Source organism: Anomalospiza imberbis, chromosome 4 (assembly GCF_031753505.1).
Source record: "Anomalospiza imberbis isolate Cuckoo-Finch-1a 21T00152 chromosome 4, ASM3175350v1, whole genome shotgun sequence".
NCBI lineage: Eukaryota > Metazoa > Chordata > Aves > Passeriformes > Viduidae > Anomalospiza > Anomalospiza imberbis.
In genome coordinates, this window is record NC_089684.1 from 56,022,313 (window position 1) to 56,050,135 (window position 27,823).

At 38.7% G+C, this 27,823-nt stretch overlaps 2 protein-coding genes across 5 annotated transcripts in view; one reads left to right on the forward strand and one right to left on the reverse strand.

Annotated features, from left to right (window-relative positions):
- Positions 1-483: 483 nt before the first annotated feature.
- On the forward strand, positions 484-14,036 carry ZNF518B (zinc finger protein 518B). Of its 4 annotated transcripts, none has more exons than XM_068188687.1 (2): positions 484-694; positions 8,068-14,036. In XM_068188687.1, exon 2 carries the CDS (start codon positions 8,270-8,272, stop codon positions 11,492-11,494), a length of 3,225 nt encoding a protein of 1,074 aa, XP_068044788.1. In that variant the 5' UTR covers positions 484-694; positions 8,068-8,269; the 3' UTR covers positions 11,495-14,036. The 4 variants fall into 4 exon arrangements, with proteins under 4 accessions (XP_068044788.1, XP_068044787.1, XP_068044790.1 ...); XM_068188686.1 differs by lacking the exon at positions 484-694 and adding an exon at positions 924-1,092; XM_068188689.1 differs by lacking the exon at positions 484-694 and adding an exon at positions 1,033-1,052.
- Positions 13,297-27,823, reverse strand: part of CLNK (cytokine dependent hematopoietic cell linker) — a 28,427-nt gene continuing 13,900 nt past the window's right edge. The window contains exons 9-15 of the mRNA XM_068188690.1: positions 26,777-26,795; positions 25,678-25,741; positions 24,484-24,524; positions 21,288-21,421; positions 20,891-20,968; positions 20,604-20,759; positions 13,297-15,306 (exon numbers count right to left, since the gene is read on the reverse strand). Coding sequence (XP_068044791.1) covers positions 15,178-15,306; positions 20,604-20,759; positions 20,891-20,968; positions 21,288-21,421; positions 24,484-24,524; positions 25,678-25,741; positions 26,777-26,795 — 621 coding nt within the window. The 3' untranslated portion in view covers positions 13,297-15,177. The remainder of the gene's footprint in view (positions 15,307-20,603; positions 20,760-20,890; positions 20,969-21,287; positions 21,422-24,483; positions 24,525-25,677; positions 25,742-26,776; positions 26,796-27,823) is intronic.

Below are 27,823 nucleotides of genomic sequence, written 5' to 3' on the forward strand. Positions count from 1 at the left end.
AATGCAGTGACATCAAAGGTACTTTATAGGGCAATATGCAGTCAGTTAAATCCTCTTTTTCTCTCTTCAAATTTTGCTAAAAACACTTTATTTCAAAAGACATCGGGATTTCATAGAAAGGATATAAAAACACACAACTACATCACTGTAGTACTTTATCGAGTGGTGCCCGTGAAACGAGTGCCCACACCATACCCTAGCAAAACACAATGGAATGGGAGGGGATGTAGAGAGGTTATTGGGAACAACAGCGCATCCTTTGGCCTGTTGTGTCAGCGTGGAGGGACGGCCGGCGGGCGCCGGCCCGACTTCGCAGCTCCTCATCCGGCGCAGCCCGGGGCCGTCCCGGCTCTGTTCTCCGCGGCCCGCGGCGCGGGGCAGCGCCGGCGCCGCAGGGCTCCGGGCGGCGGGCAGGTGCCGGGGCTCGGTAGAGCTCTACGCGCGGCGGGCGGGGCGCGCTGAGGTCAGTTCCGCCGCCGCGCGGCCGGGGGCCGGGCCGGGCCGGCGGCGGGGGGCTCGCTCGCCCTCCCTGCCGGAATGAGCGCCGCAGGGCGGGGCGGCAGCGGCCGCGCAGGACGCGGGGCGGCGCTGCGTTCCTCCTGTGTCCGGAGACAACGGGCGCGGCGGCGGCTGGCGGGGTCAGCGCCGAGGGACGCTGCCCTTCCTGCATCCCCCTCGTCCCGCTGCGAGCCAGGTAAGTCCCGGGCCCGCGGCTCCCGCTGCCCTCCGCGGGCGCCCGCGCGGGGCCGCAGCGGGCGCGGCGCGCGGTGCTGCCCCCTGCGGGCCGGCGGCGGCAGTGCGCGGCGGCGGCGGGCGGAGGGTGCGCGGCCCGCGCAGCGCCCGCCCCGCACCGCACCGCATCCCCCGCGGCGCCGCGCTCGGGCCCGCGCACGGGCAGCCAGCGGCCGAGGGAGGCCGCCCTTCCGCGGAGAGGCGGCAGCGCTGATGCGTGGGTGGCCCGGATGCCCAAGAAAAGGAGGGTTTTGGTGCTTGCTGTCTCGTGGACGCCATCAGGCCGCTTTGGAGTCGTGTGGACTAAAGCTGTTGTCCAGGTTTGTCGTCTTGGTCATCCTGAAGAAAAGGAGCTGTCGGGTTAGTAAATGTGTTCATGAGCAAAACAGAACATCCTGTGTTTTGTGTGCAGATAAGGTTCTTTTGAGTGTTTGGGCATAAGATTGGCTTAATTGAATCCCATATTGAATTTTGTTGCAAGACAGTCTATCATTGAAAAGTGTTACATTGGACACTTTAAGTAATTTAGACGGATAAACCGATTTTCTTCTAAATAAATAATCCAGTGTTAACGTAGATGTAGCCAAAATGTCCTGCAATGCACATTTAATTTTAAAAGTCTGCTTTATGGTTAAGAAGACTAATGGTGTTTTACAGGATTTTTCTAGCAGTCTGTTGTGCATTGTTACTGCAGTAGGTGGTTACAGTCAAGGCTCTTTTCTTGCACGTACAAGCAGTAGGTGGCTAATTTTAGCAGGAATGAAATCTGTGGAAATCAATTTTAACATCTACACGAGTGCTTTGAGATCTGGGCATGGAGGGATATGTGCTTTTAATGGGACTCTTCCCTCTCTTCTCCCATTTTCTTCAGTGCCATACTTCCTTGCTGTATTTCCTACAGGCCTTAGAACTCAACAGTAGGGTAATGCTTTGTACTAGTCAGTATGCTCTGGTTATGCAGGAAGACTTTGAAAATCGTTGTAAATTGTGTGAAATGATGAAATGAACACCACGATTAAAAAAAAATTGATCATATATATAATGATAAACAACTCTATAAATGTCTCTGAGCAGTCTAGAATACTGCTTTTGATACAGTAGTTATTTGGTAATGCCTTGTTTAGCTTATTGCAGGAAGACCACCAAGCAGTTGAATGATATGACAGAAATGTGTATCTTTCAGATACAAATAAAGCTAGGCCTTGTTCCTAGAGCCGCAGGGAAGCAGACCTCCATTTCAGTAGAATGCTGCATGGTACATACATGTACCTGCATCCATACAATGCCAAAAAACGTTAGTAGATTGGACAATCTGCCACTTATGCATTCAAAAAATAGTGATTTCCTTTCAATCGGTGTTTTGCATGACTTTGTAAGTAATAAACATTTTAAATGTAAATGTTTTTTTCTATAGAGTGTAAAAACTGTATATTTTTTAATAAAAATGAGCTCTTAACAACTTGGTGCATGGTCCTTGCTCTTCTTAATTGTCTGCATTGTCATTCCTCATTCATTTTGCTTTGAAAAACCTCATGTGAATTTCAGCTAAAAACCAAGAAATGTAATGACTGTGTGATTAGCTGTTATTGTGAGACAAAATGGCTTTTTAAGAAGAAATACTTGTAGACGAAATTTCTTTGGTGCATTTGAATTGTTTGTTTTTAATACAAAATTAATTATTTTAATTAATGCAATATGTAATAATTGAGTGAAGCACTTTGGCTCTCTCCCAGTCATTAGGCCTAAAATCAGTGACTGGTAATTGGCAGTCATGTAGTTGGGTCAGTAGAACAGTTAACTCTGCTGAACAGAGATAGTTGATGTTAAACAGCCAGTGTGTGTATATATATATATATATATATATATATATATATAAATGGCAAAATACAGGCAATTCTAAGCATGCATAGAGATTGAAATTTTTCACAATGGCTCAAATTTTATACACTGCATCCTCCTGATGCTGTGATGCACAGTGTTTTCCAATTCTGCTTAAACTTCTTTTTCTTAGGGATGACTTATATGGGCTTTTCAGTACCAAAGCACACCCTGATTATTGGCTGCAGTCTGTGATCTTTGTGTGTGTGTGCTTTGCTGAAGTAAGGGCTCATTTATTTGATCACATAGGCTAAATGCATCCTGCTCATCACACCCTTTGCATTGATACCAGCATGTAGTTTGAACTAAAGGAAACTGAAGCCCTGGAATGTACATATTCTTCTTTGAAATGATGAACAAATTTTCGATGTATTTGAAGTAAATAGAAATTTCCAGTCTGACAGTGGCCACATCAGTGGTTTGTAACCTGCATAAACCCTTGTGCTGGTTGAATTTGCCATAGTCAGGCTGCAGAGGATGTTTCATCCTATTTTCCTTTGTTTTGATGGATCTTTCTTTTTTAACCTTTATGTACCTGGGATATCCAGAGTTTGAAATGCCATTTAATTTCTGTGATTCTGTTAATCTCTTGTGTCTTGAGCAGCAAAGTTCAAGATATGATGCTGTTTTGTGAAAGGCAGAAGTGTTTGCTTCGTTGAATGCACGACCTTTTAATGTTGCTGAATTGCAGGTGTTTGGTAGGAGTGAATGGGAAAATTTGGTTTATCTTTCTTGTGATGTCTTTTTTCCATGTGTTTTTTTTTTTCCTCTCCAAACTAGGGTCTCTAATTTTTTTTAATGTTTCCTAATTTGGGTACTTTGTTGTATTTCGTAATATTTTTTTTTTTCTGAATTAATTCCTGTGAAGACAGTAACTTGAATTTGATACTTTTAGTGTCTCTTATTTCATTTTTCATCCATCCCATTCCTGCGTTTGCCATTGAGACTCTTTGTAGATTTCGAGGTCTTCATTTAATGATATCTTTGGGTTGGCCTGTGTGCACTGCTTATGATTATAACTCGAAAATCAACTATCTTTTAATTAAATCTTCTGAAGCATGTTTCTGCCAATCCTTCAAATACCAAAACAAATCTTTAGGGGAATTCCTCCCCCTCCCCACCTTCCCCAGTGGTATGGAGTGAATGTATGTAATGTTCACCTCCCTGTGTACATTGATGATCTTTACTTTCTGAAATAACAAGAAAAAAATATGTATTTTTAATACAGGCATGAAATTACAATGTAATTTTGGGCTTGTTTTATCCAACATAAGTGTAAATTGGAGTTGTTTGTATCAAAACCTTTGTTATTAACTGGTCAGTGTTCAGGGTACATGCTGGAAAAGTAGCTAGGAAGACAGCAGAGATGTTACTTCGACATCTGCTGGTTATTCACTTCTTTTTTTTACCTCTTACTGGGTCTGGCTGGGATGGAGTTAAATTTCTTGAAAGCAGCCTGTACAGTGCTGTGTTTTGGATCTGTGGCTAAAACAGTCTTGATAACACACTGGTGTTTTGGTTGTTGCTGAACAATGACAACGTCAAGGTTTTCTTCCCCCCTCACTCTATTGAGTAGACATGGCGTGGGCAAGAGATTGGGAGGGCACAAAGCTGGGACAGCTGCCCAGAATTGGTCTGGGGATGGTCCACATCATGCAGTGTTGTGCTCAGCCATGAAAACTGGAAGCAGAGGGGGGTTGCCTTCCAGGGTGCCTGCTGCTCAGAGACTGGCTGGGCATTGGTTTGCTCGTGGAAGGTGGTGAGTGGTTTCCCTTATGTCACCTCCCTGCTTCATTCCTTCTGTTAAACTGCCTTTGTCCTGACCCATAAACTTTCCTGTGCTTCTTCTCTCCTTTACTGTCCTTGCTGCTGAGGGAAGGGAGGCTGGGACAGCAGGAAGCGGCTCTGTGGCTGCTTGTCTGCTGCCTGGGATCAACCTGGCTACATACGGAATGCAGGCACACCAACGCTTGAAACCTGCATTCTGGCAACACAGTATTTGTCACACGTCTGCATGAGAACATGGTTTTGGGCTTAAACCACGACAGACTTTCCTACATATAGCTGTTTGAATTAGAAAAATTTGGATTACTAGCTTGTTCTTCAAATTACCTCTGTTAAATTTTTCTGGCATAGTCTTGGACTGAGAAGCCCAGAACTGTTAAATTGAAGTGTTCTGAAAATGTTGGACTGTGTTTCTTTTGCTTTCTTGCTCTTTAAAGGTTGTGGATTATTTTTTATGTTCTCCCATAAAGTGAAATCCACAGAGGTTTAAAAACAAGAAAATTCTCTGGGTTTATACTTTATTTTTGTGGTCAAGGATGTTGATGGCATAAATTCTCTATACTTAGTTTTCAGTTAGTTCACATGGAGGGCAGTTTCAGTATTAATGGATAGATGTTAACAGCAGAAAAAGGCAAATACTGATATAGCTTCCCCATTTCCTTTCAGATGCCATGTTACTTCTTTCTTAAAACTGTATAGAAATGCATAAAGCATCTTTGGTCTGGATCTTGAGCTTATCAAGATCTCTTACCATTTTTCTCCTGAAACAAAACACTGGATGTCCTGAACATAGGCCTACCACCACACTTGCGTGTCAGCGGGTTAGTCTTAAGTCTAGAAAGTGGTAATATCCAGGGAAGGATGTTCCGTCTGAATTACTGCAAACATTTTGCTTTTCAGTCTTCTTTAAAATCCAGGTGATAGAGCACATAATGTCATCCACATTAGAATTGCTTGAAGAAAATTCTCCAGATCATGATACAGCAGTCATGTATACTTTCTTCTTTCCTGCAACGCTGCCATTGATTTGTTTTTCAAATTGTGTATATTTTCACAGCTGTCTGCATTGCAATGAGATGAGATTAATACAATTCTAGAACTACCCACTAAGGCATTTTAGTGTACACCCATCCATCTGTTTAAGAGTGAGAAGCTTGTTCTGTTGTCCCTAACTAGTTTCCTAGCTAACTTTTACTGATGTTTGTGGTTACATTAGAGCACTTCGAAGAGCCCTATCTTTAGGGCAGCATTGATATAGCAGTCGTGGAGATTGATGGAGTACAAGGAAGATGGTGGAATCACTGAGTGGTTTGTGTTGGAAGAGACCTAGTTCAAGCTCCTGCCATGAGAAAGAATGCTTTCCACTACACCAGATTGCTCAGGGCTCCATCCAGCCTGGCCTTGAACACTGCCAGGGATGGGGCATCCACAGCTTCTCTGCACAGCCTGTTCCAGTGCCTCACTGTCCTTACAGTAATGAATTTCTTCCTAATATCTAATTTAAATCTACCTTTCTTCAGCTTGAAGCATTCCCCCTTGTCGTACCACTGCATGCCCTTATGAAAAGTCTCTCTCTCGCCTTCTTGAAAGCCCCCTTTCAGTACTTGAAGGTGCTATAAGGTCTCTGTGAAGCCACCTCTTTATGCTGAACAACCCCAACTCTCTCAGCCTGTCCTCATGGGAGAAGTGCTTCAGCCCTGTGATAAGCTTTGAATGGATCCAGAGGAGAGGCACTGAGCATCTTCCTTGTGTTGGGGGCCCCAAAGCTGGATGCAGCTGCAGTCCAGGTGGGGTCTCATGAGAGCAGAGTAGGAGAATTGCCTCCCTCAGTGTGCTGGCTACGCTGCTTTTGATGCAGTAGTATGGTTTCTTTCTGGGTTGTGAGCACATAAGATGCAGGAAAACCTTCTTAGATGAGATATTTAGTCCTGTCAAGTGACTGGGGAGATCACAGAATTATTTAGGCTGGAAAAGACCTACAATATCATCAAGTCCAACCTGTAACCCAGCACTGACAAGCTAACCACGAAACCATATCCTTGAGTACTCAGTTTACATGTCTTTAATATCCCCAGGGATGTTAACTCAGTCCCCAGGAGGTAACTCCACCACTTCCATAGGTAACCTGTTCCAATTATTAACAACCCTTTCAATGAAAAATTTTTCTTAATATTCAATCTAAACATGCTCTGGTGCAACTTGAGGCAATTTCCTCTCTTCCTGTTACTTGTTACCTGGGAGAAGAGGCTGACACCCATCTGGCAAAACCCCCTTCCAGGTAGTTACAGAGAGCAATATGGTCTCCCCTGAGCCTCCTTTTCAACACCCCCAGCTCCCTCAACCACTCCTTGTAAGATTTACTCTCTAGACCTTTCACCAGCTCTTTTGTCCTTCTTTGGACTCACTCAGGCACCTCAATGTCTTTCCAGTACCTTAGTTTAATTTCTCAGTTATCATATGATTATTGTTATGGGAAGCTGCTTAAGTGAACTCAGCACTGTGGTTTTGGAGTCCAAATCAGGCCTTGATCTCTGCAGGTAGACTTGGTGAGGATCTGGATTTCAGAAACAGAAGCCTTTTGCAGGGTGTATTGGAAAACAGAAGTAACCTCATGCAATTGAGTCTGTGATTGCAAGTGTGTGCAACAGTATGTCTACAACTAATGATGCTAGAATAAGAAAGGTGTTGATTGGACTTCATGTATGCCTCAAAAGCCTAATTTGATTGTTTATTTTCCAAATAATAGTGGTCTCATAGTCTTGCCAAAAGCTTAAAGGCTGAGATCTTCTTCCTGTTAAATATAGTAGAGAGACAGAGTGCTGGAACTTGTGTGCCAAACACATTACATGTGTTAATTTGGTGTTTTACAGCGATATTACTGATCTCCCTCTGCCTTATGTTGCATTGTTTATTTTGCTTGATTGACATTCTGTTTTATTAGGATGAAGTGAATTATTTATATGCTTGTCCACATATAGAGAAGTGATTATACTGTAATATTAATAGAAGAAAAAGTAATTAATTTTGCAGCCACAGATTGTTTTGACTTCATTACTTTGAGAATATGTGAAGCATAAATCGCATTTTGTTATGAATTAGTGTTCAAGACTGGATCTGAAACATTGGCACTGATTAGAAAAGAACTTCCTTCTGTATATTAGAAATATCCATGCTAACTTAAAAATTCTTTTATTTAAAAACAAACTAATATTTCTGTGTTTCTAGTAACCATCGTAGTCACATTCTGTTTCCCTGCTATTTATGTATGAATGGAACTTGCATGTTTCATGATATCTTGTCCTGAATTGAGGGCTGTATATGAACTGAAATCATACTCTGCTGCTCACTTCTGTTATCAAGTATCTTATTTGGCTTATGAATATGTTTCTTAAGTGTAAAATTTTTCATGACATGGGAGAAATACCATAAACTCTTCAGGTTTTGATGCATAGCAGGTAATTATACAAATATGGGAATGTTTTGAATGAGAGCAAATGTTAAAGAATTATTTGATTTGGTATGTTTTAGACTTATTGGTTGTATATACAGAATACAAACAGTGGTATATTAACAGTAGACTTGCACTCTGTAATTCAGCTTCAGCTATTAGTTCATTGTATTTCAGTGATCATTGAATCTTAATTGACTTAATGTTCTGCTTTTATTCTTTAGTGCTGCAAGCTGATCGACTAAGAACGTGGAATATAATATGGATGCAGTTGCTTGAACATCATTTCTTCCAAAGTTTATATTCTGCAGATTGGTAGCCTGAATGATTGATTGACAAGAAACGTACACAGGACTGATACCAAGAAAACATTCTGTCTGTTGCTGTTGTGTTTAATGAAAATGGTGCAGAGTTGCTTCATCTGAAATGCAGTTGAAAAAAATGAGGGAATTTTTACCAAGATTGTACCCTGGCCAAATTAATGATAAAAACAATTCTTTAACTACATCCCCAAAGCAATCTGATGATAAAACAAGTCTGTCAAAAGGGGCAGATGACCAAAACTGCTGTTACCAAGGAACTGAGGCTGAGAACAATAAGTTGTCACTGATAAGCTGTATAAAGTGCAGAAATGTTCAGAAAATTTCAATGCAGGATATAGAGAAGCATAAGAAGCTTGGGTGGCCTGAAGACAAAAATTTCATTTGCAAGAAGTGCAGTCATATTAAACCACCAGCTTTTGATTTTGTTCCTGAGGGTGCCAATGCTGCAGACTATGAAAAACATGAAAGAAAAACTCCAAGTAAAACCCAGAAAATGTTTAAAGTAAAAAATTTTCTGCCAGGTAAATACTACTGTGATAAATGCAGATTTTCAACAAAGGATCCTTTACAGTATAAAAAGCATGTAGGGCAACATGAAGAAATTAAGTTTCTTTGTTCCCACTGTAGTTATGTATCCTACACCAAAGGAGAATTCCAGAGACATTTGGTGAAACACACTGGAACTTTTCCATATCAGTGTGAGTATTGTGAATATGGTGCTGTTAGACATGACTATATAGTTAAACATACGAGAAGAGTGCATGAAACACCCAGAAAACAGCTGTCAAATACTCTCATGAACCACAAGCAAAAGAAACAGAGTCAAAGCACTTTATGTAAAAAGCAGAAATACAATAAAATTCCTTTCCAAAATGAACTTTCAAATTTGTCATCAAATATGGTTTGTGAGATTCCAAGTAAGGCAACTAAAACTGTCTGCTTGTCTCAAAATGCAGAATGTAGCATAAACACGTCATCCGTCCAGGATAAGACAATATTGGAGCCATCTGAAATGAGTGTATGTGAGAATCAAAGTGTGGAGGTTGAGGTTTATTCTCCAAAAACAGAGCCTTTACAACCTGGGATGCCTTTAACAGTAATTGCACCATCTGAACTTGTAGTTCCTTCCAACTGTTTAGCTCAGGTAGTAGAGCTTAAAATAGTGAATGGAGCACAACAGCTGGTTCTTAAACTAATTCCTATGAAAGAAGCAACTTACAAACCTGTGAACTGTGCAGAAGAGGAATTTGAGAATCAAGGTATAGAACGATCTGCAGAAGTAAATAAAACATCTATGTGTCAAAATGAGTTACTGGCTATGGAAGTGAATGTAAACAAATTATCCAGTGTTAGTAACCAGCTTAATTTAGATAGTACGTATGACAAGAATTCTGAATGTTTTTGTTCTTCTGATTCTGAGCTCTCAGGCTATAACTCTGTATCTATACAGAGGGAAGACACATCAAAATTATGCTTTCATTTGGTGAAAGGTAGTGATGTCCATTCAGGTGTTATAGAGCTTTGTTCTCCATCTCTGGTGATGAACAGTACTGAAAAAAAAAGTGATTTTAAATCCTCAAGGGGGAAAGTAGATGGAAAAAATAGCTTGCATAGTGATCTGTATCGTTTTGAAGAAGGTGAAGATACATACCATCCAAAATACGCTTCCATTTCCAAAGGTAAAAGTTCCAAGAATGTTTCAGTAGAAGCTGCTCAGGAGGGCAAAAATTTTTCTGCTGTCCATAAAGAAAAGGATACATTGTCTGTGAAGAGGGTTGACAAAGAACGTAGGAGTCTACCAGTCAGCTCTACCGAAGCACATTTAGCTGGAAAGGGTTTTGAAGAAAAATCTATTGCATCTTCTGAAGCAGGAAAAAACTTTCACATTACTAAAACTCCAGCTTTTGAGGATATAACTTTTGGCTTGAGCAAAGTAAAGAGAACTGAAACCATAAGCCAAAAGAGTAATCATCTTCTGAAATCACTTGAACTACAGAAGATGGAAAATAAAGGCGGTCCTTTTGAAGGACCTGTTATTTCATCTGTATTTTCTCTTAGCTCTGGGACTGAAAATGTTCCAGAGGATGTCAGATGGGATGACACAACACAAAGGAAGAAATCAGCAACATTGCTGTGTAGAAAGATTGCTCAGCTCATGTCTGCTGCTGAACCTAACATGAAATCCGTGCCCTCGAGGTGTCAGGCTTCTAGTAAAAAGTTGCTCTTGCCTCGGGAAAGTTCAGCAAGCTGTGAGGGAGCTGTTTGTGCCACTGAAGTGGAACAAGCTGCAACTTTGTCTGAAGCACATGGTGGAAGAAGTGTGATTAGTAGTGAAGAACACAGTGAAGATCAGCTCTTTACATTTGCAAGAACTTCTAAAAACAGGGTAACTAAAAATTCCCACGTTGCTACCCCAGTGTTTATCCCCAAAGGGACAATGCTGAGAGTGCTGAATGCTGCTAGCAGTCAAAGCACATATGGAATAGAAAACAGGAGTGAAACATCAACTCCTGTGCATCACAATGAAATGTTTCTGCCTCGCCCAGTCCCTGTCAGTGTTTCTGAGACACTCAGCAGTAATTTCCCATGTTTGCCTAATCAGAGCGAACCAAGTGCCGAGTCGCAAACTATATCACTCAGGCAAAGACCAAAGCGAGAGGCAAGTACTAAAAATAACAGCAAGCAAACTGGTGTACCATTTCAGAAAAGCAGTGATGTGACCAAGCAAAGCAAGCCCTATTCAAAAAGTCCCAAAAATAAGGCAAAACAAACAAGCTTCAGAGAACTTCCTAAGAGGAAGACAAGAGCTCAGTTGGAAACCACTTCAAATTCTGATATGTCATACCTGTTGACAGCAAGACGTCTTCGACTTCTTCCTCTGAAAACAAATCAGTTGATAAAATGCCCTCGTCGTAATCAGCCAGTTGTGGTACTAAACCATCCTGATGTCGATTCACCAGAGATAATTAATGTCATGAAGACTATCAACAAGTATAAAGGTCAAGTCCTGAAAGTAGTTCTGTCAGAACGGACAAGTAGTTGTCTTGGTGTCAAACGTTATCGAAAGCGTCTTACTCTTCAAAATGCTGAGACAGGGAACCAAGCAAAAAAGCAGAGTATGCTAAAAATGAAGCTAAAAAAGACCCACAAAAACAACTACCAAGTGGTGGAAACGTCGCCAGCTGAAGCACTTCGATGTCTGTTTAAGTGTTGGTTTTGTGGGAGAGTATATATGGACCAAGAAGAATGGATTAGTCATGGACAGAGACACTTAATAGAGGCAACCAAGGGTTGGGATGTTCTTTCTCTTCAAGCAAAAAAACGTTAAGTGAGAGCCTAGGGGAGGTTTCCCCTCTTGCTTTTAATGAGTGACACTAACTTGCTTGGAATGGAGGATGGAAATAACTGCTTTATTTTGCCAAAAGTCCTCTGCTGTTAGCAAAGTGAAGAAGAGAGTAGAGGTACAGAGAGATAGAGAAGCTGACAGTGAGGATTAAGCACCACTTTGCACTCTTGTGATTGAAATTTGTATTGGAGGTCAGCTTCATCTGCTCCATAGGAGAAATTTGAAGAAGATTTGCTATGCAAACATCTTTCTAATTACCTTAGGATACTGTGCTGTATGTGGTTAGTGCTAGGTCTGTATGGATTAAAATCTTAGATGATGAGATCTTTGTAAATTGAACAGGATTTAGTTTGCTTTATTACAGCATGGTGTTTCAGAGATCGAGCACATCTGTATGGAAATGCACCTTTGGTCCTCCATGGACAGCAAGTGTATGTCGTAGGTTTTAGTGGCAAATTAAGCACTATGCATAAAAAGTAAAATTTAAATGCAAGTGCTGTGTTTCAGTGAAATGAAAACACTTCTGCTGACTTCAGAGGAGGTACAAGGGTGTAAATGAAAAATCCATGGAATCAGTTACTCCTGCTAGGTCAGATAGCAGTAAAAATTTTAATTTTGTTTAGTACTGAGGCTCTACCTAGACTGTATTGTGTAGATGCGAGGGAGCAGAACAATGTCAGGATTCTGTGCCATCAAGCCAGAGATACCTTCAGGCTTGGGCTGATAGGGAAAAGCACTTCTCTATATGGCCGCAAGGCTGTTCTAAAATAGTATTAGCCAAACATAAACTGTACCACCTTGTGTGTGATAGAAGCATTTACAGACTTGGTATTTGGTCAGAACTCTAGTTGGTGAGCTTATTTACTAGGGAGTTTGTTGAAGACTTTTCAAACTGAAAAGCCACATTGCACAGCTTTTACATTGACAGTGTTGAACCAGATTTTCAGTGCAATCTTTCATCATACTTAAGAATTTAGATGTTGTTACAATTTATTTTTTGTAGGCCTCAAATTCATACAAGCATGTGCCTAGTTACAGATTATGTCTGATACGTACTGACTTCAGTGCAGTGTAAACATTGCTCAGTTGCTTAAACACTTCTTTAAATCAGGGCCAAATTACAGCTTTTTAGTAAAAAAGAGGAATGGATGACACTGAAGTTACTGTTTCTGTATGTGAGCTGTGGATGTTTCTCTTCATCTTGTCAATTTTACATCATTTTAGAATTATATAGAATGAAGTATATTGAAGCACATACTTACAATTAAAATAATGTGTTACAGTTTTAGAAATATGAAAATCAATACTGACTCTAATGCTGGATGTGTGTTCTATGTTCGAACTGGGACTTCTCTGGTAAACTGGTAGTCCCTAACTCTTTTAACTGAAGGTGCATTTTTGTAAACAGTTTAGCTGGAAATATTTTTTTATATACTCCAGCAGATTATACATTGTTTTGATAAAATATTTATCATATCTACATTAGAATGTAAATATTTTAAAACTACATCTGATTGAGGTTTACTTTCAAAACCACTTACTGCTTTCCCATAATTTTGCAATACAGTGTTAAAATCCTTCCGATAGTTGGTGCTTTAAGTCACATCTTTTCATTGTGTACACATGGAAAATTTTTGTATCATTTGTATCAGACTAAACTATTCCACAGAACAAACTTCGTTTTTCCTGTTTTGTCAATAATAAGGAAATGACAGTTCTCATTTTGTATTCAAATGGAATTATATTTTTTTAGATGGGTACAGTAGAGGGTTTTTTTCCCCCACTTCATATGCTTTGATGCCAAACCTTACAGTGCTATTTGCATTTTCAATGATGAAAATAGTTTCCATTTTAAAATTACAGCATAACATAAAAAAAGAATATTGAAATGGCTAACACAAAAAACCCCATGGTTAGCATTCCTCCTTTGTTTTAACTCCTTCAATCCAGGTTACTAGTTGAATTAATTTTATTTCTGTAGAAGCTACCAAATAAATAGTTTTGAATTTGCTTTGTAAGAGTTGTCACTGGCAAAATCAGAACATTGCTCATGAAAGCTGTACTGGGGGGAATGGGGAAAGTGTTGCTGCTCAGCTTTGTGGATTCTGGGTGGTTTAAGTATACTAGTAATGCTTGTCTTCTGTAAGCAAGTTTACTGTTTACTTTAGTAAATATCTGCAAAGCTCTGTACATCACTGCTATAATCTGTTATCTAAATTGTTAAGCCTTGGGGTTTTTATGGTTTTTAATTTAGATTTTTTTTTGTTTCAACATGAAAACCTTTTGTAAGTTAAATTGTATTGCAGTTACAAAATTCTTAAAGAAGATTATGTCATGCTTTTTGTTATGAACTCTGCTAAACTCTTTTAGCAGCTTCTGTTTGTTACTTTTATCAGATAAAATTATGTCAGAATAATTTCCTTCAGGTTTAACAGTGTCATCAGTTTGAGAGAAATAATTTACAGTGGATGTTTTCTTCCCTTCTGACTCAGCATTGAGAAATAAAAAAGTTGAAAGAAAATAACAGTCAAGTGCTAAATTTTTTTAGAGCTAGTTTGTACCACTACATAGTACGTCATAAATTGGGTTGGAATGTTGTGGTTTTGGGCTTGAGTGGTTTTGTTCTTCTTGTTCCTATTCTATAAGGATAAATTAACTAAGGTTCTAAAGTAACTAGGTTATTGTAATACACCTTTTTTGGTGTATTACAATAACCTAGTCAAACATCTGAGTGTGGTTAGGAAGATTATCCATGCTGTGCAGAAAAATTCCTTCATGTACATATGAAATTGTAGTTTGCCTTCACATACATACAGAATTTAGCTAGGCTTCCAAAACTCAAACTGTATAAATAAATATTTCTGTATTTTTTTTTCTGGAAAAATAATCACGTTCTCATGTTCTTTACTCATACACACTGGAGCATCTTTTCTTGCTGGTTTTGAAGTACATCTACTATTTCTGCTTAAGATTTTTATCTCTACATTTGCATATGGTATGAATTCAAAGTGACTGTTTGCATAATGGTCCTACTATGTAAGTGTTTGAAGGCTCAGGTATGCCATACAAATATCTGCTACTTAAGCTGAAGAGTAAGTGCTCATTGAATAATAGAATTTACATGATTACAGCTAGCTTTAAAATCTCCAGTGCCTATAAGCATCAACTGACACTAACTTCAGTGGCAGCTGAGCACAGCTTGTTGTTGAGCAAACATATGCACACCACATGAAATTGTTAGACAGTGAGAACTCTGACACGCAGTCTTTCATGCGTATTTTTAAAAGCAAGATTATTTATTTAATGACTGTGGTATACTTTATTAGGTTTTGCTACTTAGCGGAGTTTCAGTGACATTTAGGTAAGCAAGGGCAAGTTTCATTTTCATCTGAAGTTAGAAGATAGAGTGCAAGACAAGCAAATTGGTCAGTCGTTGTCAAGGTGTCAGGAGTTGGTCTCAACACCTTCCTGTGAATTAATATGTTGACATATTCTTGTATACTCAAAGTGAAAATGCAACAATCAAAAATTGGAGTAGATCTGTAATGCTTCATTATGTTATGGGGAGCTCCTTGTTCAAAAGGCGAATCTGACTTTTGAGACATTTCAGTAAGTGTTCTATTTATATCTGTACGGATGAATCAGTGACAATAAGGCAGAAAACGTCAGCATGATTTGAATGGATGTGTGAGGTAGCATTGTTCTCTGTGGTTTCCTGACTGATCCTTTCCATCAATGAGCGTTATGGGAACGGATTTGTAGAAGTCAATGATCTCTTCCACTGAATTAAATTTCTGGGGGGGAAAAGATAGTAATCAGTGACTGAAAGTGAAATTGCTATAACTAATCTATAATTTAATCTATAACATTAAAAGACTTGCAAATGACAATATTAAAAATAGGTAACATTTTGCATGGAATTATGATTAGAATGAAAGCAATTCTAAAATGAAAAGTACCATATTTTGATCCTTCTGTTTCTTTTTTTTTGTCTCTGTCATGTGCAGGACAAAGCAACTAGCTCCTTAGGGCAAAAAGGGAGCATGTCTAAACCCTGATAAAGCAGTATCACCTATAAAAGGTTGTGATGCCAGATGTGGTGATAGATATTGAAATGATAAAGCAACTATAAATTGTTACTAGTTTTTTTCCTGCCACAAGTTACACTTAATTGGCAGTACATGATATTTTACACTGCAAGTTTCAGTGTGCCTTATTAAATGTACGCTTTGTTTTCCCATTCAGATTATTGAGACAGTTGCTATGGAATCCACTTGAAGTATGGAACAAGAAGCATCTTGTTCTCTTACGCCCAAAAATCTAACATTCTCCAGGTAACTCCTAAAGTGATAAAGGTCTGGTTCAAGGTTGCTGACCTGATCAAACAGCAAGGGAAAGCTACACAAGGTGTTTATTCTCATCTACGGTAGTGGAAGAATCCCATTCCAATGATTAGCAGTCCTTCAGTTTAAGTAGTTCTCTTCTGTGTGTGTACCTTCTAAGCTCTCATCACACCACAAAGCTCTCATCATATCAGTGTTTTCCTCTTGACCTAGTCTTTGTACTCATTGGTGTTAAACCACCAGAACTGCACACAGTAATGAAAGATTACTTTGACATTAATACTTATCACCTACTTATATAACATTTCCTGTAAGCCTGGTTCTTCATTCTACACTTGGTGGTGTCTCGTGGTGTTGTCTCTCACCCCGACCTGATTCACACCAAGTTTATAACAGAATCTGATCAAGGATGTGATTTGGTGAAACTGTTGCTGTATTAAGATGAAAATGTTTTGATCTCAAAGCCAGTATGGAAATTCAAGTTTTCTTATGATAACTTTTACTTATATGCATTTGTTTTACTTTGTTGTTTTGTCTTTGCTTATGTTCAAAGTCACTGTTGCTACTGAAAACTGAGGCAAAACTGTGGTCTGTATTTCATGCCTTATGAAAGTAATCCTTATGTTTTTTATTCTAAATAACTCTTCCAGCACCAGTTCCTTTCCTGTTTTTGAATGTTTTCTTCTGGTTGGGAAGTCAAAAAGTCTACTATGATTGTTCATCTGCTTTGGAAATTTAATTAGGCTTCAGTAGGTTAATGCCACATTGTTAATTTTTCTAGCTGTTTAATAATGGGTAAAAAATGTCTCAGAATTTTATGTCCCCAGCTCTTTTAATGGAACTCCACATTTTGTTAGTTGTAAAGACACCTAAAGACATAAAGATGAAGAAAATTCAGTATTTGATTTGTTTCCTTTCACTGTGTGAAAAGACTCAGCCTATCTCTGCTGTCGTAGGAATTTCCTATCTGCGGGTCTCCAGCCTGTTCTGGGGAGACGGGAATAGGGTCTCAAGGGTTGCTCCTGAAAGGTGTACTCTGAATTGTGTTGGGAAGGTGGTGAAACTCTGAGATATGTTGCACATCCTGAATGAGGCCTTTCATCTCTGAGCTGTGGACAAGATGCTTATCTTGTAAACCTGTCTCAGCTGAAGGTGCTGGCTGTTTGTTGTGCCTCTCTTCCTGGCAGTAACTGTTGACATAACACTGTCAGTGGGAGGCAGCGTGGAAGTGCTCCCTAATCTGCTTGGATGGGCCAGGCCAGTTTGGTGGCTGCTGGAGGTGGGTGCAGCTAATCCTTTTGGCTCACATGGAAATGAATTGAGTGAAGTGGTGTGACTGCTATGACTTACAGTTTGAAGAGGAAAGGTATCTGCAAATGCAGTGGTGAGGATGGAGAAAGTGTCTGTGGCTGGAACAGGGCGATCCAGAGATACACATCAGGCTCTGCTCTAAACTTCTTTGTAAAGCAGGCACCAAGCTAAAGAGAAGCCTACATCTGCCTTTCACTTTGATGCATTTTTAACTGCACTGGGAATTGAGACTGATGCTACAGACATGCTAAAACCATGTATTTTTTTGTGTGTGGCAGATCTAGTTTTGAAAAGGAGATAAGGAAAATATGTAAATTTTGTGTCATGATCAGCTTTAAATGTAAGCAAGGTTTGTATTTCATCTTTTTAAAAAGAACTGTGCAGATGAAAAAAGCCAGTGTTACAGGGATCTCTGGATCTTTAATAGTGAAATTGTCTGGAGTAGAGGAAGGCAACAACTAAGTAAAGGGTGCTCAGTTTTGAATGTAAATTCCTAAATTCCATGTGTGCATCATTTTGGGGATCTGATCTTTATAGCTTTATGTAATTTGGCTTTAGAAAGCTCAATATAGTATATTAAATATGTACGTAGGTGTGAACATCTGTGGCTAAATAGCTAGCAAAAGATGTAGCTCCACTAAGAGAGTAAGTTGATTTTTTTACCCTTCTATTTATTATATTAGAGCTTGATACTAATTTAGCTGCATGGAACTTCAGTTACTTTTACCATAAAAATCTGATGATCAACCCCTTTTTTCCCTCATTATGGGACCTAATGATAAAAGCACTCATAGAGTTAAATAAAATACATTTTAAAAAATAACTGTTAATTTAAAATCTTATTGGTCATACAATATGTTAACAACTTGTAGGCTGTATAGTAAAAATTGAAAGTTGCAATAAGATAGGGAAAACTTTGAATAATTATTATTATTTATGTGTGAGGAAAAATGTGTTTTTAATGGATGAAAACAGAGTAATTCAAAAGTGAAAACACACTGCAGAAAATCTGTTGAGACCAAACCTCTGAATAAAATCACCAACTGTGGAAAAATGTAATAGGTCTGTACGTGTTTGTTGGTGTTTAGTTTCTTTCTCATTGGCTGGTGAAGAGGGAATATTCAGCTAATCTAGATAGAGCAGCTAGGTCTGGCTGCACTGCAAAATGTGGTGTAACAAAGGGTATCCCTGCAGAGGGGCAAGGCAGAGTGCTCTGAAAAGCTTTTTGATGAGTACTAAAAAATTACAGGCAGCAGTTTTCTGTAATTCACAGCCTTACAAAGTGTTTTCACTTTCTTTGGAAAAACAAACCTTAGATGAGCTGCAAAAATTGAGGTGAGAGTTTTCAAGAAAGAGCCCTTTTGGTGAACCCTGTGAGACTGCCTGAGATGGAAGAAGCTCTTCTGAGCAATGTTGGTGCTCTTCTGCGCCACTGATTGTTCATTACTGCTTATGTGCTTTGTGCCTGGTTCTATTTTCGTGTCTGCTGCTGCGAGTAATACATAGGAGTGGAACATTGCCATGTTTGTGATTCCCTGGCACAATACTTAATTGACCAGCAAAGGAATTCTGATTTTTTTCTGTTGTGCTTGATCCCAGAGAAGATTTGAATTAAAGAGAAAGAATCCTCAAAGAAGAAGGCATAAGGTAGGCAGTCATGATTACACATTTGGCCTGGTAGAGCCAAGTCTTGGATGCACTGTGTGTTGTTAACTAGATGCTTGGAATCCTTATTTTGGAGTTGTACTTTGCAATTTGACTAATCAGTCCAGACCCACTGTTTAAGATATGTACTGTCTGTGCAGAAGTTGGAACAAAGAACAGTATTTTAGTATTTCCTGAGATGGGAGGGATTGTGTTCTCCTTCCTTTTAGTTCAGTAAAAATTGTTGATGTACTTTTCAAGTAATTTTCCAGTTACCTTAATTGTTAAAGCTGTTAACCTAATGAAAATTTAGTTCTATGTCTTTATTCTCTAGTGAGAATAAACCTATACAACATTATGCTGTAGCGTGCCTTATTTCTGTCATTGTTTCTGTTCTGAGCCTGTTTGTATTAGAGCCATTACAGGAAGACTAAACAATGTCAGAACCATGGAAAACTAAACCTGCTTTCTCCTAAATCACACTAAAATTCCAGGAAATCATCTGGGAGTTTCAGTTCAGAAATGCAGCCAGTGCTTTATAGAATACTGATGGTCACTACAGCAGCACCAGGATGATGCAGTACAGTTCTTGATTTGTGCAACCATTCAGCTTCCAAACTGTTTCACTGTGCTTGCATAATGAAGGATGTTTTCCCCCTTTATCATTAAACAAATGTCCCTGAAGAACAACTTCCCAGTAAACCTTGTTCCTCTTTTGAAAGCTCATGAATCCTATCCCATGTTTTCTAATAAAAACTCTAATATAAATTTTGGACCTATGAAATGCCTTAAATCAGCTCGGGTCATTTGTGATTTCAGGCTTTTTAAAGTCTATCTACAAAAGGTGAGTTCTGAAAACTATTGACATGCATGAAAAGGATATAATTGAAGATTCATCTACAGAGTTTATGCTGCTTCACCTGAGTTGGATTTGTGTCAGTGATTTCCATAGCTAATAACCCATAGGAGGTTGTTGCTTTGCTTTTTTGCTCTGCAGCTGAGCATTCTTTAAGTTATACCTTGTGTTTGTCTTTTCTAATTTTTTTTTTTGTTGGTTGTTTTGTTTTAGTTTTGGTTTTTTCTTTGTTTTGTTTTGCAAGTATCACATTTTTATAGAGTTGACTTTCATGTTAATGTTTTTTTTTTCTTGTGTTAAACACAAGAAAACTTGCAGATACAGTGTTTATTTAACCATATATGTAGAATAAGAATTAGACTCTTATCATGACTATAATTGAATTTAATTATGTAAAGAATCATGGCTCGTCTAAAGGGATTTTCTAATTGAAATTTACCATATCTGAAAGACTGATTGCTAGGGACCCACATGATTTAATTGCTTCTGAATATCCATGACAACTGTTTTCCTATTGCTTCATAGCACCAGGTCCTGCTGTCAGATATGCGGAGCTGTATATATTTGAAAATGCCTGCTGAAATCACCACAAGTTTAAAAATATGTTAAAATAATACATATACCAGAAAAGGTAGAACTTCTCTTTCCTTTTTACTTTGCAGGTGTTAGTTTCAGTAGATAAAAGTATTGTAAGTACTTAGGAGATTTTTTAATTGATTAAAATCTGATTTTGAGCATGGTATGCAAAATTTGGTATTAAGTTATGTTGAAGCTGCTTGAAATTTGAGAGATTTAAAATGATGGTATTGTAAAAGAAACTTTTATGAAACAGCAAGTTTGTTATGTGGGAGAGTTTGTAACGAATATTTAGTATTAAGAACTTGTGAAGTCTAACATAAAAGCTATAGGCTGTAACAGCAGATGGCATTTTACTTACACACTCTCCTCTGAGCCCTGTTCCCAAGGCATATTGTTGGCTTTCTTCCAGGAATCGTACTTTAATGTTGTATACTCTTCTTCCATAATAAACAACCAAAACGTATGGTTCAGCCTTTGATTTCTTTGAACAGTCTCTAACCAAGAATGTCTCATCCTGAATGATACAGATGTAAATTATGGATTGTATGGTTAGTTCACAACGAAACTTGTAAGCCATTGTGGACAGCTTACAGAAGTTTTCCCCCAAGAGTTTACCTCCCATGTTTTGAGATAAATGGTACTTACAGTGTTTTTCTGTATCAGTATCTTCTCTGCTTTATGGCGATCATATTCTCCAACGTACCACTCACATTTGTTTAAATCCTTAATTTTAAGATAGCATAATCAGTGTACAGAAATTAACAAAAACTGGCAGAAGAAGAACCAGGTTGTATCTAATCTGCATTTAAAGCACATGCAGCACAGTATATAATGGTAATGCATCTATATGGAGAAATCCAGTTAGGAGTTGTTAATCAAATTAGACATTTAAATTCTTATCCATGGTTTCAAGAGTTCACATTGGACTTTCTCAGTGGTGCTGAACACCCACAGCTTTCATGGGCGGTCAGGGGTGGTGCCATATACTGTTAATCCTGTTTCCTAAAAACTTGTAATTTTTTGTAGCAAAGCTAGTCTTTACCTTTTCAGTGGGTTTGGTAAGAGATTGCATTTCCTGTTCTACAAGCAAATGTTTTGATTTATTTTTGCATGTTGCATATGATGTAGGAGGTGGTGGCTTCTTCACTGTCAAATTATCTTCACTTAATGTGGAACCTGTAAAAGTAAATTCAGAAGGAAAAAGGTTGCATTCTTAAAAGCTATAATTTAATTTTATACTATGTTTTATGTAGTAATTTTGAAAATAGTACTTTTAATTTAGAGTATTGTGATATTAACCTTTAAAATTTAGAGCTGTCTGTGAAGAGTGGTGGTGTGCTAATGCAGCATCAATGATTTCAGATTAATGCCCCCAGAGATTTAACACATAAGATTCCTGTTGCATTTTAATTGACTTCAGTCTGGCAGGCTATTGTGCACATAGCAAAACAATAAACTGTTGATAAAACAGCAAATGCTAAATAAAATACTAAATATGGGACAAGGATAATGGTTCATTCTGTTCTACTTTCACGTTTTGAGTCCCTTTTATTTGTGTTGGATCCCAGTTACTGTTATATTGGATCATATTAAAGCCCCTCATTATTCCATTGCCAGCTAGCATTGTTTCTACCAAGCTGTTGAAACCTCAAATGATTCAGAAGTTCTGCCATGCTGATGAATTCCAGTTTTCTCTGTGACTTGTTTCAGTTGACAAATTCAGGACCAAGGGGTAAGGTTGCTCTCGCGTTAAGGTGTTGGTCTTTGGCTGTGTGTGCCTGCTCCATGCAGTGCTGCTGTGCAGGGGCCTGGAGGAGCTGAAATCTCTTTCCCAAAGCAAATGTTTTTTGCTGTCTCTACTAGCTAGGCTGAGCTGCCCGGGTCTCTGTGGAGCTAAGGAAGTGCAGGGGTTGGGTCAGGAACACATGAAGTCATGTAATACAGGAGGGTTGGGCTGACTCTGAGGATGCAGAAACAGCCTGAGAAAAGCAAGGGCTTCCTTCCAATGTAAATTTTCAGATATGTGACATGGGGAAAAATTGCTAATTGAAGATAAAACCCACCATATTCTGCTGTATAACAGAAAACAGTTTAGTGTTTTTCATGCAATGCTGGTGGGATAAATGATCCAGTGTCCATTTTAAAAGTAAATGAGAAAAATGTGTTTATCAATGGCTCTCATCTTTTCCTTCTGGTTACTGTTACCAGAGACTCTGCTGTTTGTCAGGTGGTATTTCATTGTGCTTTATCTGTTCATGCTTTATCAGTTTATTACTGTTATGCCAGTGTGTAGCATATGACAATATTAAATTTTACTAGGAAGACTTTCTTTTACAGAGGGGAAGTGTTTTTCACTGCCTTTTACTGTTCCATTCATATTTGTACCATGTTCTGATTTATAACTGCATTACTTTTGTTTTTAAAACAAGATCCACTGATAGCAGTAGACAAAGAGCCATGATCTTCGGCAGGCAATCAGTCTGTTCAGTATTGAAATCACTGTTCAAAGGGCTTGGCACCAGACATCAACCTTTTGTTTCTGCAATCACTTTGACTTGTCAAAATGTGAAATATTCTTACTGTTCAGCTTATTGGATCATGATTTTAGCATTTTTGTTTGCATTGCATTTTTAGTGGCTGGCATCCTCAGAATTTTTTTTTAAAGAGACCCCACTGCTAGGACCATAGTTGCTTTGTGGACCTGTGCTGTGTATTTTTTGCGGATTTTTGTTTTTTCTGGTGTGTCTTAAGGTGTGGGACAAGAAGGGTAAAATTAAAATTCTCTTGCAATGTTTATGTACCAAGTCTGGCTGAGATGGAGCTAACAACAGCTTGTCAAGAAATAAGATTTAATAAAATTAATATTTGTTCTTACAATATCTTTAAGCCAAATATAGACTTTAAAGGCAATTAGAGGGTAGCAGGGGAAAAGCTACTTATGTGTTCTCTCCCTGTTACTTCAGGAGGGCAAGGAATTGACAGAGAAAAAAGGATATTCTGCTGTCCCAGAGAGCCTAAAGGAGCAAAAGCCCTGGTAAGGATGGTAGGAAGTGTCTGAAGTGGCAGCAGCAAATAGAGACCTAGATTGTCGGAACCCAGAATGTCCCTTGGACACTCTTGGATGTTCCGGGCCCAGGTCAGAAGCATTTGAGACCCTGGAATGCAGCCACAGACCCCTGTGGCTTTGAACCTGATCCATGGAACAATTTACCAACCTTGCAGGAAGAACAAGAAATCACAAAGGTTTAGATATTGTAGTAGAAGTAGTCAGTGAGAGGAAGAGTTTTTGAGTGCTGTACAGGGGGGTTTTAGGCCTTGTACAGAGGGGTCTGAATTTTGTACATGGGGGTCAGAGATTCTAAGATGGAGGGACTTGGGTGGGCCCTGTCCTCCTTCTTTCTCCTTCCTAACCTCCATGTTCTTGGTGATGTTGGCATTCACAGATTAGTTTAGAGTAGAAAGTCACTATTTAATATAGGTAATAGGCATTGGGGAAAAACCATAAACATTTAACATGTAATGTATGATATAAAAGAAGGCACCAGCCCCCTGGGTGTCGGAGTGTGCCTTTGCCTGACTGCTGAATGGACCGCAGCAGCTCAGGAAGAAAATCTTTTAGATAACACACAAAGACTGAAGACTACTGAGTCTTTCTTTGGAGACACAGGTTGGAGGAGAGACTTTTCCACCTTTCCGGCTCACCCCAACCATGGGGTGAGTTCCTATACTAGCTGAGCTTTATGGACTATGTAAAGAAGGATTTTTAGTAGGTGTCCAGAGGGAAGTGTGTGGAATTGCACCCCAGCACAAGAAGGAAGCGGCTCAATGGAGGGAGCCCACCAGAATCTGGGATCTGGGGCCTGTGAAGCAAAGCTGGGGGAGGTAGTCTTGGTTAGCCTGGCAGTGACAAAAGTTAATTTGAATCCTACTTACTCTGAACAAATAATGCAATCCATATGTTCTTCCTGGTGGTATTTGCTTTTACCAAAAGTTCCTGTTATGCTCATAGGTTCTTGGCACAGCTTAGGGTGTTTTTTTTTTTATTTTTTTTTTTTTAATAAAAAAAGGCATTTGCAGAGGCAGTTAAAGGAGAGTAAAAGTATGTTATGTAGTCAAGGACAGTAGGAAGTACATTGAAAATCCTCAGTGCAGACATACAAGCATAACAACCTGAATCTGTTTCTTACTCTTATTTTTCCATGTTTAGTTTGGCTTTCAAAGCAATCTTTAGTTCTTACCTGATCTGCAAATGTTTTTAGATCTCCATGTACACTGAGGGCTAGGAAAAAACAATGAATAGAAGTAATGTCAGAAAAATATTTCTTTTAGTGGCAATGTAAGAGTCAAATTAGAGAGCAATGCATAGCTGTGCTTCCCCAGAGTACCCCTTTCTCTTACTGATGGCGGCTTTGGGCCTTCCTGGGTTTTAGGTGGTAATTGCGTATTTAGTGTCTTTGACAAATTTCCCTTATTTTCATGAGCCACTTTTTCAAGTTGCATTGAGTTTTGGGTTTTTTTACTTTCCGTAAGTGTTCCATGTTTTACGTCCATGTGTAGTGAAGCAGTTTGGTTTTGTTCACTGCTAATTTCAGCTGATGTTCCCAGTGCCTCTGTAGGAAGACCCAGGGAGCAGTTCTTCCCTGCCTTTTCTGATTTTCAAGACTGCTCCTGAGTGGCTGGCCAGTTAGTATTTTGTTGTGTTACACTGGGAGTGGGACATGGGACATACACTTATGTCAAGTTATTGACCAAATAACTTGACATAAGAGAAGCATAAGAAGAAAGAGAATACTAGGGGTCACAAATATGGTCATATTTGTTCCACACAATAATATTATCACGGAGAAATGCCATTATTGTAAACAACGTTACATGAGAGATTCTGTATTTGTCTAGGAAGGATGTTAAATCATTCATATACTTCCTATGCTGTCTCTTATATTTTTGGGTTTTGTTGCATATTTCAGTAGAAAAGAGATTACAAACATTTAGAAGGGAAAGATGTGTATAGGTTAGAAAAGCAAAGTAGGTCTAACTATGAAAGATCTCTGTGGAAGAATAATGGGCCTTTGGAAAGCCAGGTGTGTATCCTTTGTAAATAAAAATAGAAAATGAGGGGGAGAGGAAATGCTGAGGCTGGAGATAGCAGAACTTCTTTATACAATATATTTAACACCCTATCAGAGAAATAGCAGCAGAAATGTAACACAGCAGCATGCTTTTAAAGATAAAAATTGGCTGTGCAATTGCAATAGCTTGAAAGCAATTGCCAAAGATGTTCTTGTCATACATCAGGGCAAAACATATGACTGCATGGCTTCAGAAAGTGGTATCATTTTGCTGTTATTGCATAGTGAAGTACAATTTTCTAGGGCAGAATGTTTAGTCCTTGAAGCATCCAGTACAAATTCCTGAAATTCTTCTCTTCCTACCTGGCTTCAGGAAGATGCTGTTGTGCTTGAAAAGGTACTTCAGGTTTCTTCCTCAAACTTATAACTGTTAGTAAAAAGGATAAGAACTTAGTATTTCCTCTTTTGTCTGACAGCATCTAGGAACTACTGTGAAGTCAATTAAGTAAATTCATACGTGAGGGTGAGGCAGTTCAATAGAAACCTTAAAGGGCTGTAATCAGTCTGTCCTGAATGAGTCAGCTAATGATTTCAGTGGGAAACATTTGGACTACTACTGAATGTTACATGGGGGAATGTTGCTGGGTTTGCTGATGCCAAATATGGCTTCACATAATAGTAAATAATGTAGAATGTTGCACTAGAAGTATCTGGAGAATTCATAAATCCTTTTTATAGGACAGGATAGGCATTGAATTAATTAATGCAGTCGATTCTATTTCTTGCTGAAAATCAGGAAATGGTGCCTTAATCCACAAAAGGAAAAGCCAGAGGAAATGATGAACTTATTAACACAAAGTGTAAACAGCATGAAAGCTGTGTAACTTGTATCCATCTTCAAAGTATTTCAGAGTAACGTTGTCATGGACCTTTGTGCACGTAGACTCAGTGAGTGGTTTAAGCCATTTTTTCAAAGCTGTATGTACATCTAAAGAACTGACATGTTTTTAAAACATTGGAGGTTTCAATTTTTAATTTTTTTTTTTAGCTTTAAAAGCCTGAAGCTTTTTAAAACTTTATTTCAAAATTCTCACCCTCAAATAATGGTAGAGCAGCAAGATTGACAGAAGGGTGATGTCCTCTATGCAGATCTCTTTTGGATATCCTTCTTTTGGTTTTCTTAGGCACCTAAAACTCCTATTTTCTCCAAAACCTTCCGACATTTGCTTAGGACAAATGTGTTACCCTGGCTCCCCAAATAGCTGTAGCTAAGGCCAAGTTAAGTTTCCTTATTTCTGCTGCTCATCAGCAACTGTTGAGGCCTCTCTAACTCTCTCCATTCTCAGCAGATATATACCTCGGGGACATCTCTTTTTTCAGTTAGAATTTTAATGATAGAATATTTTAGTTTTGGCATATAAAGGAAAGACAACAAGTTATTATCATATTATTGAATACTGACCTTGCTCTCTTCCAGGTGCCTGTATAAAATGATAACTTAGTAAATATTTTTCTTTGGATTCATTACTTGAATTTACCCCATCAGACCCAACTATCCCCCAGTTTAAAATAATTTATAGATATTTAATCATTAATTTCTGATCACTTTGTCAGAAACAAATAATGAATACTGATCTCAGTCTGCTAGAAACAATGAGAATTGAACTTAGGGGTGTAAGTGAACATGTGTTTTACTGTAAAGATCACCATTTCCTTATGACTGTTGTGTATCAATTTAACTTACAATATGGTTTTCCTTCCTTGATCTTGTTTTAAATTTAGATTGATTATGGTTGACTGGAGAGACACAAAGATTAAAATCAGTCACTTCTTTTCAGGCTCCTTAACTGACAGTACAATTATTTTACTGTCATGGCAGATATTTCATTCAAAATCACTGTGTGGAGAGTCTTAATCCAGCATATTATGTTAAAAATTAGAATGGCAGGTTTCTAAAGATTGGAGTTTGGCTCCTAAACTTTCACTGTATTTCTTTATTATTTTGATTCACAGATTGAAATGATGGGATGTCAATTGTTTGGTTTGTTAGTTTGATGCATATAAGACTATAATACATAAATATTAAAGAGAAAAATAGGGTTTTTTTGACAGATATTGCATTTTGAGCCTTCCTTATAAGTTACTTCCCCAATAATGTTTACCCATTACTTAGTAATTTCAAGTCTTATTCAGGCTGGACAAGACCTGGGTAGGTCCTAACCCGTGCTACTGCTTAAAGCATGGAGAGCTGGGAGATGAGACCTGGGGTCTCAGAGCTTTAACTAGCTGGGTCTTGCCAACCTCCTAGCATGCAGATTTCACAGCCTATCTGGGAAACCTCTTTCAATACCCTCATAAATAATTTTTCTTCCCTATTTCTGATTGAAACCTTCATCATTTCAAGATTGCTGCCTCTTGTACTTCCTCTCTGCACTCTGTAAAGCACCATGCTCTCTGCCTTTTTGACAAACATCTCTCAGACAGCGACTGGCGGCTGTTGGGTTTCCCC